At 34.7% G+C, this 20,293-nt stretch overlaps 3 protein-coding genes across 4 annotated transcripts; 2 read left to right on the top strand and 1 right to left on the bottom strand.

Annotated features, from left to right (window-relative positions):
- Positions 1-87: 87 nt before the first annotated feature.
- Positions 88-1,503, top strand: LOC127158234 (microfibril-associated glycoprotein 4). 2 transcript variants are annotated; one of them, XM_051101383.1, is made up of 5 exons: positions 88-123; positions 239-439; positions 520-616; positions 683-850; positions 1,198-1,503. In XM_051101383.1, exons 1-5 carry the CDS (start codon positions 118-120, stop codon positions 1,458-1,460), a joined length of 735 nt encoding a protein of 244 aa, XP_050957340.1. In that variant the 5' UTR covers positions 88-117; the 3' UTR covers positions 1,461-1,503. The 2 variants fall into 2 exon arrangements, with proteins under 2 accessions (XP_050957340.1, XP_050957341.1); XM_051101384.1 differs by having other exon boundaries at positions 97-119.
- A 5,205-nt stretch (positions 1,504-6,708) lies between these two features.
- LOC127158233 (uncharacterized) lies at positions 6,709-16,505 on the bottom strand. Its single transcript, XM_051101382.1, has 18 exons — positions 16,066-16,505; positions 15,625-15,966; positions 15,178-15,525; positions 14,791-14,898; positions 14,601-14,696; positions 14,298-14,390; positions 13,604-13,678; positions 12,440-12,553; positions 11,750-11,845; positions 9,962-10,045; positions 9,381-9,485; positions 8,999-9,076; positions 8,651-8,704; positions 8,287-8,382; positions 7,973-8,071; positions 7,469-7,487; positions 7,313-7,358; positions 6,709-7,207 (listed from the first exon to the last, which is right to left on the bottom strand). The coding sequence occupies exons 1-18, from the start codon at positions 16,115-16,117 to the stop codon at positions 7,130-7,132; spliced, it is 1,983 nt and encodes a 660-aa protein (XP_050957339.1). The 5' UTR covers positions 16,118-16,505; the 3' UTR covers positions 6,709-7,129.
- Positions 16,506-17,309: 804 nt separating this feature from the next.
- Positions 17,310-19,287, top strand: LOC127158232 (28S ribosomal protein S7, mitochondrial; the record flags this gene model as incomplete). The annotated part of the gene is made up of 3 exons (XM_051101381.1): positions 17,310-17,400; positions 17,639-17,827; positions 19,224-19,287. Coding segments are annotated over exons 1-3 (297 nt in total), but the record flags the coding sequence as incomplete, so codon positions are not given.
- Between the last annotated feature and the right edge of the window lie 1,006 nt (positions 19,288-20,293).

The following is a 20,293-nucleotide window of genomic DNA, read 5'->3' as shown; positions in this document are numbered from 1 at the left end:
TTATTCTTCATTTACTTAACAGTTTTCAGAAAATAAACGGATAAAAAAATATGTATGAAATCATTTTTATTACTTTTTAGATTAAACAAATCTGTGAACTACTAAGAAGAGATTCAGATGTACGTAAGTTGCTTCTTTTGTTGTGTCAATCTAAACTCCTGATTCTGGTTCAATGTAACTTTGATTTCATCACTATGTGCATCATGTTCATTTAACTCTTTCTCTCTGTCTCTTGTAGATGATGATGTTTTTGGCAGCTTTTCTCCCTGTTTTATTGGGCAGTGGTTCTGCACTCACGCCATTCGACTGTTCTGACATCCAAAACTCAGGAGAAACACTCAGTGGGATTTACGCCATATATCCAGCAGGTGACATTCCTGTCTGGGTTTACTGTCACATTGTCTCAGATGGGACCGTTGAAGACAATGGAGGATGGACGGTACGAATGTGACTTTAGATCATTAAAAATACATTAGAACATACATTATGAATCATACATTGTATATAAACCCATCACAGGTGATTCAAAGGAGAGTGGACGGCAGTATGAATTTCTATCAGCCGTGGAATCAGTACAAGAGAGGATTTGGGAATGTGGAGACCGAATATTGGCTGGGTAAGTCCATTTGTGTGGATGTTTATGTTTTTGTTGAACACGTTCTTCATATGGGTGTGTGAACAGGACTGGAGAACATGTTCCAGCTGACACGTAACAGGGCGTACATGCTGAGAGTGGATCTGGAGGACTTTAATGGAAGGAAAGGTTATGCTCTGTACTCATCCTTCTCTGTGGGTGCTGAAGTTGATGGATATAAACTGCAAGTTTCAGGATTTGCTGATGGAGGAGCAGGTAGGACACTTTTATTCATAGGATTCATGTACACTTGATCATGCACTTTTGCTTGCTTAAATGTGTTTTTTATAAGGCATTCAATTTGGAACCACACTGTTAAATGTAATTTACCAGCTTTTCTGTAATGTATTCTTTAAATGTGACTTACATGTGTAAATGTTAAAAAAATAGGATTTTTTTTTTAATACCACCAAGCATTGTGAGATGTCAGAATAACATGTCTGATAACATACATTAAATGGAGAGGAAAACCTCTTGTTTGTTGTGAAACCTACAGGACTAAGTAGGGATGGGACTAGTATATATTATGTTAATCCTGTTAATGATGCTGTTTGTCTCTGCAGGTGACTCTTTGACCTTCCACAATGGTCTGAAGTTTACAACTTTTGACAAGGATCAAGACATTGATGATAATAATTGTGCCAAAATGCGTCTTGGAGGATTTTGGTATAGAGCCACACCTTGTCACTACACAAACCCCAATGGTATATACTTATGGGGAAGAGATGCCACCATTTTCGGTATTGGAAATGCTTGGTACACCTGGGAGAACAGTGTTGCTGTCGGCATGAAAACCATCAGCATGAAGATTAAACCTGTGTCCTAAAAACATTAGTGTTTCCAGGTGCAAATGTTTGATATTGTTAACCATATATAAGAAGATTTATGCTTTCTCTTTTATCTGTGCTATAGAATAAATCATGTAATTTACAATGATTTGGTACATTTTTAATTCTAGCATTAAAAGCATTATTGTCTGTATGGAGATGACTATGGATGAGCTTTGGAAGTTTATATCCACCAAATTAAGTGTTACTTTTTATATCACAATTCAGACTTTCTTTTCCTCAAGATTGCAAGTTTATATCTTGCAATTCAAACTTGCTAAATCCCAGCCTCAGCTCAATTAGAAGTGCCAGTACTTACATAGAAACCTATTCATAGGAGCCTGATAAAAATGCTTATTTTAAAGAAAAATGTCAGATGGATTTAGAGGTTTTTGCATCTGAACTCTTCATTTACCGAGTAATACACAATTTTGTAGAGAGGGGTAAAAACGGTTTTCACCTGAGATTCAGAGCCAAATTACAAGGGGTTAAAAATGACTACAGAAAGATAGCAGCATAATTATGTTATTTTCACACAAAAATTGGTAGGTCTGTTAGTAAAATCTGTTGACTTCAGCTATCTTTGCTGCATTATGTGCCAATGGTGACCCTTCAAAAACGGGGAAACAACAACTTGATAGTTTATAATATTTTACAAATGTACAAATATAACTAAGAACACTAAACTGTATACTCACCTCCAGTAAAGCTCCAAAAGATGAAGGCAAAGAACATACAGATGTTTGGAGAAAAGACAACAGAAATACAAAGATTCCAGATTGTGACGCAGATGTATGGAAAGTAAATGCAGAATAAACATGAATAAATAAAACATTAAAGGAGCAAAACACTTACAGTCACACAAAAAGAGGTAAATCACAAATAACAATTCATTAACACACCTGTGTTATTTGATCTGCAGTAGATCAGACCAACACGTTCTCACTCCCAACTCGTCACATATTGACGATTGGTCAGGACCCCTTGGCGTCCTTTTTGACGCCCAGGGTACCCCTTCAGCGTCATTTTTCGACGCGCAGGGTCCTCCATTGTTTTCAGTTGTTTGTCTTAATTTAATGGTTTGCATGCATTTGTAAAAACAGAAATTATTTTAGATAAATTTATACGTTCATTGGAACACCTAACCCCACCCCTACCCTAAACCTACCCACTTCTGAACAATATGAAACACAAAACTGACCATAAACAAGCAGTATAAAAGCATTACAAACAAGTCCTGTTGCATTCCGAGTCTTCTGAAGCCATACGATATCTTTATGCGAATAACAGAGGGTTTTAATCGCTGAAAATGATCCCGCTCCGTTAACGCGCTCACATCTCATTCAAGAAGATACACCCGAGCATTAGCATGACGCAATCGGTCACGAGACACATACGAGCCAATGGCATTTCACAACAGCATGACACAATCGGTCACGAGACACCCAAGAGCCAATAGCATTTCACAACCAAGGCTCGCTTCTTCTGGCGGCATTTTTTGAATTCGCGCACAGACAGACTGCAGCATCACACAGAACGGCGGACGGAGACGGCGATCGGGTCTATTCTTCTCACAAATCAATCGTTTTGCTTCGGAACCCTTGGAATATTAATACTTTTTGAATAAATTATGAATATAGTTGTAACTGCCTCTTATATCTTGTGTTTTGTTGACAAATGGTTAGGTTTAGGGGCAGAGGTTGGGTTCAGTGTGTAAATAGTGTAATATAAATTAAACTATTTTGACAGTTCGCATTGAAAAAAAAAAATTACACCCCAACATATATGCAATAATAGCAATATTATTACCCAATATATAATTTCATTAATGACAATAAAATCCCCCGTGCCTTTCGCGTCAGCACATTGACGCCAAGGGTTTCTTATGTTAAGTACTGGAGGACCCTGCACGTAGAAAAATGACGCTAAAGGGGTACCCTGAGCGTCCAGAAGTGACGCCAAAGGGGCCCTGCCCAATCGTCAATATGTGACGAGTTAGGAGTGAGAACGTGTTGATCAGACAGCAGAGCAGACGTTCAGCTCCAAATCCAGCAACAGAACAGAAAACCAACACAGCTATGTGCCAAAAAGGTCAGGTATAACATTTGCAACTGAACTAAGTCCACTTGGTAAATTTAGTAAGTTTGTTATAAAGAAATTACACTTCTGAGGAAACACATTGACTTTTGCTTTTTGTAAAAAATGTGTTAGGACTTGATAAGATGAACCGATAAGAACAGGCTGCCATCACATTCTGTTGGCTCTTAAGATTCATCTGCAGACATACACTTGAACAACAACAACTACTACTACTTCTACTACTATGTTACACAGAAAACAAAAGAACTGATAACACGAAATTGTGTTTAACAAATAGAAACTGTGAAAGCTCCTCTTGTTGTGTTCTGCATTTGGTTATACAGCTTTCAAATTTAGACGTCAATATTTTACAAACAAACTTTTTTTATAGTCTTGGCATGTCAAATGTAGTATTTTTTTTTTTTACTAACTAATCCTTAAGAACTGATCAAGGAAGTGAAATATTAAATTATTATAATGCATGAGAAGCAAATAAAACACCACCACTGTGAAAATGGGAGGGCTTTCCATGTTTGATTATTTATTTAGTGAAGAATAAACTAACAGTTTAGCATTGTGTTTTACTACAATAACATACTTTTTTTAAGTAAATTATTCATTATTTATTGATTTATGTTTAATTCAAATATCCAGACCAGGGGTGCAGATCCAGAGGCAGACTGTCAACACTTATGTCAGCATGCATCGTGTGCGGGAAGGAGGAGTAGGAACGAGGAGCTCGGAACACAGACTTTATTAAATAATCCACAACTTGAACAGGGAACGAACAGGAACAGCAGGGAATCCAACACAAAACGACAATACGAGACTGACAACCAAACCAACAACCAAATGGTGAACACAACCAAACTTAAATACACAGACTAATCAGACGAGGACAGGTGTAACAATGACGTAACGATTCAAAACGGAACAGGAAAGACCAAATAAGGGCATACATGGGGAAAAACCACAAAACAGACAACAGGGGTGTGACAACATATGTCTAAACCAAAGAAAACTAAAAGAAACCAAACAGTTAGATACAGGACCTCTAAATGTCTATATGCAGATATGAACTAATCTGGGCTGTGTTTCCCAAAAGCATCGTAAGCCTAAGTTGATCGTAGAACCATTGTCATCACTGGAGCTACGATCAACTTAGGCTTACAATGCATTTGAGAAATGCAGCCCTGATCCTAATTATAGCAATATCAGAGTGAAAAATTTCAAGCTATGTCAAAATATTCTTCTGAAATGTTTTAAAGTTTTGGGTCGGTGGACCATAAAGTGGTTTTGCAACAGGATTCGGGGCTGTCGCATGTGGGGAGAAAGGTGGTGATGATTAAAGGGGGCCCACGGATGTGGGGGCCCCTGGTGATTTCAACTGACTGCCCGATCAGCACACAAGTACTCATTCTTGTGCTTGAATGCCTTTCAATCTCTTGAATGTTTAAATTGGCAGGACTTAAAAACATGTGCAAATGATAAGCTTCATGACGATGCGCAACATTGCTGTTAACTGTCCTGAGCGACTTTCATGCTGGCCTCCAGTGCGCACACAGAGAGTGGCGAGAGACACGGCGCGAACACCAAATGGACTTCTCTTTTGCGTCTTCTTGCACTTGAATGAACAAATACACCTCACCAGTTTACACATTCAAGCACAAAGTGGATGACGTAATACGTCAGTGCTGCGCATGCGCAGAAGTGACAAACGTGAACATGCCGTGGAGAGATCAAAACAACGGGTCACAAATTATAAGTTCAAAAAGAGGATTTGTAAAGGAAAATGTTGGAAGATTTCGATATAAACCAAGAGACTGGTTTTCCTTTGCTAAAATAAGGGAACTTTTCTTCTTTTGCTCCTGTAAACAAACGTTGGCTTTCACAAGACTCACCAACGCATGCGCAACGCCGACGTCCTATGTCATCCAGCCAGAGCTGCTTCCGGGTACGACCAGCCAGCGCAAGCTAGATTCAAGTGATTATTGCATTTTAGTTATGAATAGTTTTCTTACAAAAAGGCATCGATACACTACAGTACTTTATTCACCCCCCGGAGCCATGTGGGGCACTTTTTATTATGGATGGATGCACTTTATTGGACTTGTTTTGTACTGATAAAGAGAAACACCCGCTTATGCAATTACAAAGCTTTGAAAAGCCAGGATATTTCTAAATAGAACTCAGATTGGATTCGTCTGAAAGAAGGAAGTCATATACACCTAGGATATCTAAAGAGTGAGTAAATTATGGGCTAATTTTTATTTTTGGGTGAACTAACCCTTCAAAGTGACAGCCCTGCCATAAGCTAACGTCATGCATCATATACAGCAATCAGGCATAACATTATGAACACCTGCCTAATATTGTTGCCTAATATGTTGGTCCCACTTTTGCTGCCAAAACAGCCTCGACCCACTGAGGCATGGACTCCACTAGACCCATGCAGGTGTGCTGTGGTAACTGGCCCCAAGATGTTAGCAGCAGATCCTTTAAGTCCTGTAAGATGCGAAGTGGGGCCTCCATGAATCAGACTTTCTTGTTTAGCACATCCCACAGATTCTTGAGCAATATGAGCTACAGAAGCTCGTCTGTTTGAATTGGACCACACAGACCATGCCTTCGTTCCCCACGTGCATTAATGAGCCTTAGCCGCCCATAACCCTGTTGCCGCATCACTATTGTTCCTTCCTTGGACCCACTTTTGATAGATCAACTTTTGTCAAACTCGGTCAAATCCTTACACTTGCCCATTTTTCCTGCTTTTAACACATCAACTTTGAGGACAAAATGTTCACCTGCTGCCTAATATATCCCACCAACTAGCAGGTTCAGTGATGAAGAGATAATTAGTGTCATTCAATTCATCTGTCAGTGGTCATAATGTTATGTCTAATCGGTGTATATTACTATGGACATCAAATTAATGTGATGTATCTAAAGACAAATAAGAGAAATTGTTATAGCCTTTGTGGTCTCATGATTTTTATCATGATTATATGAATATATTTCATAAACTTGGAGACATCAATAAAAAGCACTTTCAACATTTATTATTATTGAACTGCATGGGCACACATAAACTGTAGCAATTAAGACATTTTACAAACTGCTGGATCATCTTAAATGTTACATGAACATATTTACATAGATTTGAATTCCACACAGATCTGTTTAACTTCACCGAAACAGAAAATATGTGGACTTCATATCACTGATGCAACAGCCTCAAATATTTACACTCCCTCATATTTAACTGAATACTTACTAAAAGACAACAAACTCACATTTTTAATAACACACTACATTTGCATAAGAGCTGTACCTCAATCTTCTGATTGTGGGAAAAAAATGTTTTAAATTATTAGAAGAAACTAATAACAAACTTAATACAGCCACAAAAAAATACAGCACATTTTACTTTTGAAACCAATGTAAAATTATCCAAGTTATTTGTAACAGAATGTCACCAAAAGCTTTGCTTTACAAAGTAGTTTTTAGTCTCAGTTTGTTGGTTTTTATTCCAGAGGTATTTCCTCTTTTGCAGACGGCGCAGTCAGAGTGCATGATAAATGTAGACGAGTCATTTTCTCATATCTCTCTGTGAAACAGTAGGATCAGGTGCAGACAGATTCTCCATCTCATGATTCACTGATGTGTTCTGTGTTCAAAAAAAGACATTGTTTGGCAACTACACATCTGTACTGCATGCTTAGATCAAACTTATACTGCTGAACAGCTGACATATATGTAATTATTACATTACCCTGAGATGACCTCTTTGAGGTGAGTTCCTTTGATTGTGTGTAAATCTGCATTAGAAAAAGAGAATTACAGATTTAACACTGTTACATAAACAGTTGCATGCACTGTATACACACAGAGTACATAAGAGTTGTGTTGAATAAAAATCTGAACTTACCTAATTGTAACAATCTTCCCTATGTGACAGGAGACATTAGATAGTTGTTAAGAATGTTTATAACTGGTTGAGCAAAATTAGAATGATTGTAAAAAGGGCAAATGTAAATGCTGGCTCCCCCTACTGGACACTTTTAATTTGTCACTTTGATGTTTATCTCATTTTTACTGTTTGCATCCATTACAAATCAGCATTATAGATACTGGCAAATAAATCTACCATATTAGGCTAATACTGAAAATATATTATTATTCCTAATAAAACACGAATTATAAACTAATAATATATTATAATTATATGTACTTTGAACAGTTTCACTGGTTTTCAGCCACTTTTTTTTTAAACCAAATTAAAAAAAAAAAAGCATCATTCAAGTCCCTCTCCTTTGACAATGATTTTATGATGATATCTTTCTCTTTCCCTGCCAATACTGCCACTTCTGTACTATGTTGTGTAATAAAGTAGAATGAAAAAAAAAAAAAAAAGATTTTAAAACATACTTACAGTAAACACACATTTGTAAAAACAGCCAATACAGAGCAAAAACACATTCAGAAGGGAAGACAATGAGTCTTAGATCCTTCACAACACGCTCACCATTTCCTAAGAATCAAAATGAAAGAATAACAATGAATAGAAAGACACATGGGAAAGCAAAACGGTAAAATATTTAAAATCTTTAATGGTAAAAGTATTTGTATAATGTAACCCTGCTGGACTCTGTTCATTTTTAATGAGGTCTTTGTGCAAAAATTTTATGCTACACACACACACACATACAGACAAACATACAGTTATTTGCAGAAATACCCACTTACGTGCTTTCAAGATCAGTTCTACTGTCAGTGTAACAGAGCTCAACAAAACAAGACCAACTGCTCCAAACATGTACATCATTTCATTACAGAGATGCACTAGAACAGATGCACAAAACAAACAAACAAACATAGAGTTGCATTAATTATGCAGATCTCTTTTCTATGTAATACTAATTAGTTTTATGCCAGAGAGGAATTTTGGTTTTATGGAAAGGAAAGGAAAGGAAAGGAAAGGAAAGGAAAGGAAAGGAAAGGAAAGGAAAGGAAAGGAAAGGAAAGGAAAGAGGAAATAGCATAAATACAATAAAGCTTACAGTAAATTACAAGAAATAGGATATATATTAGGATTTAGCAGAGTAATTACATGCATTTGATTCTCGTAGGCTCATCTCAGTCTGTTGTCTCCGTCTCTGGACTCCTACATCAATGAAATGTGACAGCTGGATTATTTATGTGACTTTGATTGTGCAGTTTACCAAGCACTAAGTCTAAAGTGTATACCCATGTATTAATTAACTAACTATTTATGCATTTTAATTACAAACAGTATAGTGTTATTTTATAACAGCATAGTACTATATTTTTTATTTGCATCTGTAAGACATACCACATCATTTCTACTTCTTAGCAACATATTTCTATGCTCTTTTATAATTATAGTATTGGGTAATAAAAGACTTAGCAAGCATTAGTTACTGATGGAAAAAAATACCTTTCAGAAATTCTTTACAGGCCACTATCAACTTCAGAACATCTAGAAATAAAATTACACAGGTCCATTCCAAGTACTCTGTCAATTAAAATCAAGCAATTTTGATCAGCTTAACATTTTACAAAATCAAAATTGTGTATATTCTAAAAATGTCAAATGACTAATTTAGCTATAGGCTATCATTTATCACTAGGATCTAAAACATATATATATACATTAATCACTCTCCCAGGTCAAGATAATAATAAACATAATAATGAAAATAATTGTCCTGACATAAAAGACAAATTTGAGCTTTTCCGTAACAAATCTACTTAAACCTTTTTTTTTTTTTACAACTATATATACGTTTTTTTTTAACAATGTGTTAAAGGCAGCATACCTTTCTCTCTTTCCAATATGGCTAGAAGAACATAAACCAATATGGTGGTATCCAGGAGTATCATTGTTATTATCCGAAATAATGTTATCCATTTATGGCGAAGAACTATGAATATAAAGGTGGCCATCAGCATTCATTAAATTTCACGTCACATACTAAAATTGATTTCAAATCTGATACAAATCAGTTCATAGTCGGCATGTAATTAATGTTCTTAAGGTGTGTTATATATATATATATATATATATATATATATATAAATATATTAACTACCTCTTCCAATGACACAACATGACATGCTGGGCATGCAGCAGTTAAGCCAAAAGCATACATGCCTTCATTCTGGTAAACACCGCCCACTTTTTAGAATACAATCAACAACCAGTGGATAAAATGGATAAGTCACATCCAATTATTACTGTTATTTTTTTTAACTCAGAAATACATCACAGTTTGGTAGTAAAATGAACAGCAGCTTCTGTTACATAAGTATTATATTATAAAGCAAGTATTATAAAGTTTGTATTTCTATTCATAAAAATTCATAAAAATAAGAAGAATTTATTTCAGCATGTACTTACATTTGAATTTTGCTTGCAGACGAGGTAAATATACCATAAAGATAAACAGTACTGTAGTCTGAACAAATCCCACAATTAAAACTCCTAAAATAAAAGAATAATTTAAGAATTCATTATTTTCCCATCCAAACAAATGAACAGTAAATAATATGTCATTAAAACATCATATGATTTGCTCAGACGTTCTTAAACATAAATGTTAAAATCACTGAAATGTATGGTGGTGGAGAGAGCTCAATGCGCTGCACCGCGCTGCAACTTAAGAAAACACATGCAAATAGAAAAAAAAAAACACAACAAATTAAGAAAACATCTTCATCAGTTTGACAACACAGGCACTGCAAATCCTCGCAACGCAACGCAACCAAACACAGAACACACTGCAAACACACAAACGCGCTGCAAATAGCACGGACCACAACAGAAATGTTTTAGGGGGACCTCAAAAAGTGACGAACCCAGCTGGGACCTGATTATTTGTTCAGTGGCTTTTGGTCAGAGCAGAGGTGTTGTCGGTGAAATAAAAGGTGAGTTTTTTGTTTATTTTAACATCCTGATCATATGATTCATTGGTCTTTTGGATATTTTTAGACTAATCTGATGAATTAGACACTTAACTGTGAAACGTTACTAACTTAATTGCAAATAAATATATAAATAAATAAATAAATATATGCAAACAAATATAACGTTCAAAGTTCACAAAAAAAAAAATCTGCAATGCTTCATTAAAGGTTAAAATCAGGTCCAAATTCAGGTCCCAGCTGGGTTCGTCACTTTTTGAGGTCTCACTGAAACATTTCCGTTGTGGTCCATGCTATTTGCAGCGTGTTTGTGTGTTTGCAGCGTGTTTGCAGCGTGTTTCTGTGTTTGGTTGTGTTGTGAGAATTTGCAGCGCGTTTTCGTATTTGTGTTTGCATTGCGAGGATTTGCAGCGCCTGTGCTGTCAAACTGATGAATATGTTTTCTTAATTTGTTGTCGTTTTTTTTTCTGTTTGCATGTGTTTTCTTAAGTTGCAGTGCATTGAGCTCTCTCTGCCACCGTAGAAATGAGAGTCTAGAGTGGTTTTCTTTAAGGAATATCTAATGACTTAATTCAGTTTGTACATTCATGTTAACACTGAATGTATTCTACAAGTTGTACATCAAGGTGAAACTGGCCAAATTATAATATATATATATATATATATATATTTATATTATATGTTTAATATTTATTATTTTTACACACAGAATATTAGCATTTCTTTCGGGCTAACCAGTACTGGTACTTCTGAATGAGTTGAGGTTGAGATTTAGAGCATTTGAAGTGAAAGTACTTGATGAAAATATACTATGTGTGGAGAGCATTCACTCAGTATCATTATCTCAAGTGTGACCAAGATGGCTTTTAGAGGCTTTTAGTGTGTGTGTGTGCACCTGGTATTTATCACATTATGGGGACCAAATGTCCCCACAAGGATAGTAATACCAGTAAATTTTGACCTTGTGGGGACATTTGTGAGGTCCCCATGAGGAAACAGGCTTATAAATCATGCAGAATGAGTTTTTTTGAGAAAGTAAAAGTGTGCACAGTCTCCTGTGAGGGCTAGGTTTAGGTGTAGGGTAGGTGTAGGGCGATAGAAAATAGTTTGTACAGTATAAAAACCATTACGCCTATGGAATGTCCCCATAAAACATGTAAACACAACATGTATGTGTGTGTGTTATATCCAAGTGACATTTTTACAAAGTACTTATTGCATATCAGTTTTATAAATTATGAAGGGATCAGTATTTAGGTGTTACCTATAGAGGGAGATCCAAATCCAATGAGCAACTGAAACAGTTGTAATGTAGGTAAAGAGAACATTAACATTAGATTAAACTTCCTGTTTTTAAAACCTACAAAAAGGAGAGAGAAGAAAGGCAAACATGAATGCAAAAAATCCAAATACAGTCTATCACAGTGTGGGATAACTGTGGTCTGCTGATAATCAAGATCTCAGGTCTCAGTCTTGGTTTAGGCATAATGTTCCTGTTGTTGGTTTAAGTAGTAGAGGGTGGTAACAATCAAGAACAGAAAATATTCCAGATTTGTTTTCTCTTTTGTTTTAATTTATTTCTGTGTGTTATCAATTCAGTAACACATTGTTTTTATTGAACTACATTTTTCTAGAATTAATAGTACTTTGCAACTTTAATCACTCATATTGGGGTAAAACAATAAGAATGTGTTCACTCTTGACTGGGACGCCTTAAGACATCAAATAAAAATCAAACATATTAAACAAATCCAAACACAGTAGGGCCTAAAAGGAAACTGTCTGCATCTTCTCTATGTATTTGATTATCACTGTTGGTAATTGTAGAATTAAAAATGTAAATGAACAAAACCATTGACAATAAATGTATCAACCTAATAAATCTGTGCTTATATACTTAGCCAGTCACTCATCTTTAACAATGTAAGGAGTCAAATTATACAAAAACTCTTACCTTTACTCAAGATGAGACATAGCACCACAATAATTCCAAAGAATATTCCAGAGATTACACGAGGCGCAACACTAGTATCATGTGCTGTCTTTCTCCAGATATATGTAAAAAGAACTACAGAAATAGATACATGATTTTCTGTGCAAATATTACATATGTAAAGATGTGATAAACTGAACAGTGTGTTCACCCATATGTAAAATTATGACACCCATACGTCTATACTTAAGCACCAAATGTTTCTATTATCTGATAGATATCACTATAATAGGTGATCTGAGAAATCACACTCGTAATCAGCAAAAAAGGAATGTAATCCTGGGATACTAGACAGCTATAAGCACTGTCTGTCTTTTATTCATTTTGAGAAATCAGGGTTGCTGACATCAGGTTTCATGTTTACTATATTTTGGAGAGTGTGGTTAGATTAAATGGATGAATTCTAGACAAGAGTATTGAAAGTTAGCAAAAAAAAAAAAAGTTATATTCCATAAAGCAGCAGCTATGTTTCCATTCACCAATTTTTCTTTGAATTTTGGAATAATTATCAAATAAGGGGAGGAAAAAATAAACAATAGAAACACCAAGATATGCATACATTCTAAACATTTGCATTCAATTAAAAAAGCTTAAAACATTTTTTTAAAAAGTTTAAAAACGATTTCAGCACATTTACATCATTACATCATAAAATTCTTTGACGCTCATCAAAAAAGTAATGTGACTTTGCGTCAAAAGATCATGTGATTGGATAAATGAACTAACCAGCACCGATCCCATCAAATGGCATGTCAAATCATTTTTAAATGCTTGAAAGTCCATAACTGAAATTATTTGTTATAATCACCTTCCATAACTGTCTCACACAATTGCATTCCCAAACATCAGACATCTGAACTCAAGATAACATGACAGCATTTGTTATTGCATTTCAGTGCAAGTAATCTGTGCAGGAAAACAAAGAGCCACAGGCTTTCCCGGGTTGCAGCAACCTTAATTATTATTATTGATTATTGCACCATTTTGTCAGGAAATGTTTTTGAACACGATAAACTGCTTTATTTGCAAATATTTTATGCGATATTCTAATTTTGTGCATAAGTTTTGAAGGAAACATAGCTACTGTTAATATCTGAATGTTGGGTGAAATGTGCATTTACTTACCTGAATAAACAACGACTGTTAAAACAGCAAATTCTCTGGTTATTTTGAAAAACTTGATCCGTGTTTTAAGGTTGTCTGTTTACAGAAAGGGTTGAAAACGTAAAATAATATTTAGTAAAGTACCAATGCACTGCCTTGGTATTGGTACATCGGTCTACAGAAAACAGCATTTTCTTATTCCCAACATAAAACAATGAAGCATGGTTGTGCATCGCCCTGCAGATGCCAAATCCCTCAGATACTTCATAATTAGTTTTTTTAGGTGTTGCTTAAAAAATAAACTATGTGTATTTTCAATACCCATCAACATACTCATACTTAGTTTCTAACAATATTTCTATGAACAAGATTCATGGCATTACTATGCATCACATATCTAGTTCTATTGCTTGTACTATTTAGGCAGTAAGTTTTGGGTAGGACAAAGTGTATTATTATTTCACTACAAATTCTAAAATTATCCTGACACATCTAACATTGTTTTGTCAAGAATATAAAGAAAATAATCTGAGGTTGAATTTGTGGTTTTAAAAAAATGTCATGCTTCAGTAATTAACACTTTCATATATTTAACTGCAACAGAAGTAATGACTAACAATATTGTAATGCAACATGTTAATATGTTGCTACAAAATGCATTTACTGAACTGAACTGAACTGAAAAAAAAAAAAAAAAACATAACCAACAACATACCTTGATGATACTTTAAATAATGCATAGCCCAAATCAACATAACAGGCCTCAGAATATAAAGAGCACAGCAAGTGATGGTCTCACTCAGAGATCCTGGAACAGAATATTTAATTATTTAATGACAAAAACTGTGTTATGTGAAAGTTTTGAAGAGTCCCACCATTACAGAGTGTATACACAACACACCAACAAATGTGCCATGTTATTAAGCTTATATTAATATTATTTTACTTATTAATATTATTATACTTATTATGTTATTTTACTAATTACAAATATAACTAAGAACACTAAACTACTCACCTTCAGTAAAGCCCCAAAGGATGAAGGCAAAGAACATACAGATGTTTGGACAAAAGATCAGAGAAAGCTGAAGATTCCAGATTGTGTTGCTGGTGGCTGGAGAGAAGATGCAGAATAATCACAGTTAAATTAACAAAACACAAAGACATAGAGTGTTAAAAATCACAAGAAATAATAACAATTCACTTACAAACAGTGTTATTTGATCTGCAGTAGATCAAAAAGAAGAGCAGAACCACAACTCCAGATCCAGCAGCAAAACAGAAAAACAATACAGCTTTGTGCCAAGAAGAGAAACCTGTGAAACAAAAATCAAATATAATATTTTGCATCTACATTGAATCAACTTGGCATATTTAATCATTAGTTTGAAAGTTTGCCATCAAGGCAATTCATGCAACTTACATTGAGTTGTAGATACTATTTTAAACAAGTATAAAAAAGCACTGTTTACACCAAGTGCAAACAATGGTAGATGCTATATTGAACAAAATAATGTTCAAATTATTTGAATGGTGGGTGGAGTTAACAAAAATATCCATTGCCAATTTTTTTTTTGCATTTTTTGTGGACTCACCCAGTTGCCCCAATACTGCAGTTGCATTGGCTGAAAGCTCTCCAGCAAACACTTGACACATGTAAACTCCTTTATCCTCAGTCCTCACACTCTTCAGTCTGAGAGAGAAGTTTCCTTTGGGGATTTCAGCAGTGAAGAACTCAACTCTGTCTCTGTATTGTTCATCTGCCACCTCTAGTAAAGTCTCGTTGTTTTGAAAGAGCAGAACCGGAATATCTCCATCTGTTCTTATCCATGAAACCTCAATGTCTTCAAGTTGGACGTGAGTGTCTACAGAGCAGTTCAGAGTGACGTCTTCACCATCATATGCAGACATGGACTGATCTGATCCTGACACTATCAAACGTTCTAAAAAAAAAATAAAATAAAAATGGTTAAAACTCCATTGCATAAAATACATCCAGTGTGATTTATATTTTCAACAGAATGCAAGTGACTCTCACTCACCACGTTTTATTTGAACCACAATTTCTCCAGAATCCTGTTGACTGTCAACTTTACATGTGTATCGTCCCTCATCTTCAGCTGTCAGATTGTCCAGACGGAGGGAGAAATTTCCTTGTTGGATCTTATCACTAAAGAAATTAGCTCTTTCATGATAATCCTCCTGCTGGGCCTCTGGTCGACTCTCACCATTTAGAAACAAATGGACCAGAGTCTCTGAGTCTGTTCTTCTCCATTCCACCTCCAGATCGTCCATTGGTAAAGGTTTATCAACAGAACAGGGCAAAACCACTGAAGTTCCCAGAGGAGCAACCAGGGGACCAGAGGGACCACGCACAATGAACCCTATCAAGAAATAGCCTAGGTTGATTAATGCGTTAAAAAAAAGAGAAAGGAAATCTCAAAGGCTATTTTCGCGTATAAACGTAAAGTGATAATACTTACCATCAGCGACCAGTATTGACAAAAAAAGCATACAGGTTAGAATGTCCATCATGTATTAAAATTAGACAAAACTGTCATTATATCATAAAAAAAAAAATGAAAACTAGAGCCTGTTTCGACGAGGTTCACGGGAGGACACGTCTAATGAAACACTTTCACTTTTGCTTTTTCGAATTATGCATGAGTCAGGACTTGTTTACCAATGAGAGCAAGCGCTGAATCTTATACGGTTAAAATATATCGCTTTCTGTTGGCTTTTATTAAGATTCTTCTGAGGATTGAACAACAACTACTAGCCTACTACTACTACTACTACGTTAGTACACAAAGGAAGAAATGACAATACAAACTCGTTTCAAATAGAAACTGCAAAAGCTCCTCTTGTTATTTATGTTCTGCATTTGATTATCTAGCTTTCAGATTTAAGATGTCAATATTTTACAAACGTAAGGAATCAGGCCTAACTTTGTAAAGCCTTAGAATGTCAAATGTTCCATTTACTGATCTTAAAGAGCAACTGGATTAAGGAAGTCAAATTATTAAAACGCATAAAAAACAAATAAAACTGCACCACTGCGAAACTGGGCGGCTTTCTGTGCTGTAACTTTACTTGATAATTTTACTTTGAGAGTTGTATTGGTAGGCACTCTCTAAAATCACAATTTATAGCTACGCATAATTAATGTCTTAGAGCTTTTTTTCAATATTTGTGATTCTTTTTGTTATTGTTTATTGAAGAATAAACTTTAACAGTTTGGGATTTTGTTTTACTGAAATACCAGGGGCTTTTATTCAAAAAACTTTCACAAGCTACACAATAATCACACTCCCTTTGTCAATATTAATGAAATGTTTTTTAAAACAATAGGCGAAATAATACACAATATTACGAGTCTATTTGAACCTTGTGTAAATTGTTGCTTTTGTTTTTAATAAAATGAATACATCTGCGACCTTGGGGAGGGGGGAGGGGTGTTGCCTATTTATTATTTTTAGTGTAAAGAACTTATTTGATTTTTAGTGTAAATAACTTATTTTGACATTGAGCAAGACCGGTGTGTATAGGTACAAAATATGAAAAAGCAAGACATTCGTTTTAAACAAATAGTCGCTTTATTTTACTCAGGCAATATTTAGGGCGCATTCTTCAGCTGAGGTCCTTTCACGGTCGCGTCAGAGTGAGTTTAAACGCTGATCTGAGACCTGCGTTTGCACTACTTCTCTAATAGTGAATGGTGGTTTGGTGGTCATCCAAGCTGATCTGAGACAAACCTTTTGCAGCATCCTAAACATGGCAGCCTCCGTCAGACATTTACTGAAACCTTGGACACCGAGGTACATTTCACTTGTTGTTTGTATTTATTTTCACCTGGAATATGCGAAATGAGGACCAAGTCACAACAGCTTTGCTGTTTAATTCATATTTTGTATATTTTATCGCTGATTTTATGCTGTTCGTCGCAAACTGAACCATGTGCTTAAATCCGTTTCTAAATTCACGCCGCTGCTCGTTTTGTGTAACACAAACATACATTAGGTAACATTTGTCTGTTATTCTGCATTTTTTCCTCAGTCTGTGTTTGGTGAGATGGAGTCGGTATAATCCATACTATCTGGATCCAGATCCCAGTAAAGATGCTCGTGTTCCAGAATCAGAGCTTAGTCCTGAAGAAAAAGAGCTGCAGGAACTGAAAACCGTGAGACCGATAAAAGCAGCGCTGTCAAGCGACACCAGCTCTTCTTTCAATGACCCTCTGATCAGGTAAAAACAAAACCATCACAACCATCTGCAATAAACCGTAGTGTAGCTCTATGACCTGTGTATAAACACACTGGTGTTTAAAGTCTGTGGCTACACTGAAAATCTAGGATTCAGATAAACTCATGTAGATTGTTCCCTCATATTATGCTTATGACATTGTTTGAATTTTGCTGTAATTTTAAAAATATTTTCACTCGTGGTTCTTTTGGACACCTATGTATATGAATCAGTGGCGGCTACTGGTCTGTCAAATAGGGGAAGCTCATTTTCGGTCTACATCATAAAATTGTCTATTTATTTATTCACAAGAATGTGCCTTATTGTCATAAGTGAGTCACAATGCAAACAATCGTAAAAAAAAAAAGCTTTAGTTTTATTATGCAAAATATGATGTATTTTTTCTTTTAGTCAGATGCTACTATATAGTATAAATATTTTGCAATTTAAATAAGGTTATTATGGAGATTTATTTATTTATTTATAAAGTATTTTAATAGAAATATAAGGTTTCATTATGTTATGTTAAAATTTTTCAAGATGACTATATATATATATATATATATATATATATATATATATATATATATATATATATATTAATTTATAGTCATCCTCCATGTTAATATTTAATGTAGTAATCTATATATATATATTGATTACTACATTAAATATTAACATGAATGAATGAATGAACGATCTAAAAAAAATATTAAACTCTGTAAAAGTGAAACAAGGAATGTGGTGTATAATTGTGTGAAATGTATGATGAAAATCAAGCAATTTCGCCAAGCAAATATAAAGAAATAGGTTGCAGCAGTTCTTATTTCGACTGAACTTGAGAAATCCGCGATGGGACTGAGCGCGAATAGCTTCAGCGATTCCTTATAGTACAAAATCGCTGTCAGTCAAAAGGAGATGCAATCTTTCGACAGACCCTCCAATCATCACGCAGAAGCTCGGAGTCCAGGCCAGCCCACTCCTCATTTGCTCCTCATTCACCCCCAGAGACGCTGAGCGTCCGTGGGCGGGACATAATCGCAGCGTTTATCCAATGACCGTCTAGTTTCAAAGCACTGAAAAAAAACGTTCAAAGCAGCCGCATTGAAGTCAATGGACGCTGGGCTTCAACGGGGAAATGCACTGTGACGCTACGGGAATGTATGAGAAGAAAATCAAGTCAGCCGACCTGCTATATCTAACTGATTCTGAACGAACTCGTCTTTGAGATGAACGTTTTCTAACGCATTTTAGTCAATAAAATGTTAATACAATAGTACATAATTTGACCATTAATTTTGTGACATTATAGGGGAAGCTGAGCTTCCCTTGCAGTCTTAAAGAAATCGCCACTGATATGAATCCTTTATAACATTGATTATCTGTTTTCCTTTAATAGCAAGTTCATCAACATGATGATGCAAGATGGCAACAAAATCCTTGCTAGAGGAATCATGACACAGGTTTGAACCAAATCCCATTATACACACACACACACTCATGGTCAAAAGTTTGAATAATAATAATTATTATTATATATTTTTTTAATATAAATATATACACTACCGTTCAGAAGTTTGGGGTCAGTAAGACTTGTAATAGTCTTTAAAGAAGTCTCTTATGCTCATCAAGGCTGCATTTATTTGATTAAAAATATAGAAAAAAAAACAGTAATATTGCAAAATGTTTTTACAATATAAAATAATGTTTTTTATTTTAACATACTTTAAAATAGAATTTATTCCTGTGATGAAAAGCTGAATTTTTATCAGCTGTTACTTCAGTCTTAAGTGTCACATGATCCTTCAGAAATCATTCTAATATGCGGATTTATTATTAGAATGATCAATGTTGGATAATATCAACAGTTGTGCTGCCAAATATTTTTTGGAACCTGTGATTTTTTTTTTTTTTTTTTTTTTTTTTTTTTTTTTTCAGGATTCTTTCATGAATAAGTGTAAAAAGTACAGTGTTTATTCAAAATAAAAATATTTTATAACAATGTAAATTATTTATTATGAACTTTTAACAAACTTTTAATTATTAACTTAATACATCCTTGGTGAATAAAAGTATTAATTTCTTTAAAAAAAAAAAAAAAACAATAAAAATGTACTGACCCCAAACTTTTGAATGGTAGTGTATATTTTTAAACAAGTCTTCTCTGCTCACCAATGCTGCACAATAAAAAATAAATAAATAAATAAATAAATAAGTATTGTAAAGTAATTAAAAAAAAACCTTTTCTATTTAAATAAATAAAATCATTACTCTAGTCTTCACTGTCACATGGTCCTGAAAGTAAAGACATTTATGTTACACAAAATATTTCTGTTTCAAATAAATGCTTCCTATTCATCACTGATAATATTTATGCATGATATATTTTAAAGCAGTAAAACACTGGTAATAATATGAACCATTATTGATAATTAAGCACAATGATAATTGATAAGAATTGAGCTAATC

The sequence above is a fragment of the Labeo rohita genome, unplaced genomic scaffold (assembly GCF_022985175.1).
Source record: "Labeo rohita strain BAU-BD-2019 unplaced genomic scaffold, IGBB_LRoh.1.0 scaffold_1403, whole genome shotgun sequence".
Taxonomy (NCBI): domain Eukaryota; kingdom Metazoa; phylum Chordata; class Actinopteri; order Cypriniformes; family Cyprinidae; genus Labeo; species Labeo rohita.
The sequence above is the reverse complement of the archived record's forward strand: the minus strand, read 5'-3'. Positions and strand labels throughout refer to the sequence as shown.

Bases quoted from the DNA above. Each gene is read 5' to 3' on its own strand.
- LOC127158234 (XM_051101383.1), top strand. The intron at 440-519 runs GTACGAATGTGA...AACCCATCACAG, and splicing joins AAGACAATGGAGGATGGACG to GTGATTCAAAGGAGAGTGGA. The intron at 851-1,197 runs GTAGGACACTTT...TTGTCTCTGCAG, and splicing joins ATTTGCTGATGGAGGAGCAG to GTGACTCTTTGACCTTCCAC.
- LOC127158233 (XM_051101382.1), bottom strand. From the start codon at position 16,117: ATGATGGACATTCTAACCTGTATGCTTTTTTTGTCAATACTGGTCGCT. The intron at 8,705-8,998 runs GTATTTTTTTCC...TCATTGATGTAG, and splicing joins CTGTAAAGAATTTCTGAAAG to GAGTCCAGAGACGGAGACAA. The intron at 8,383-8,650 runs GTAATTACTCTG...CATCTGTTCTAG, and splicing joins CCTACGAGAATCAAATGCAT to TGCATCTCTGTAATGAAATG.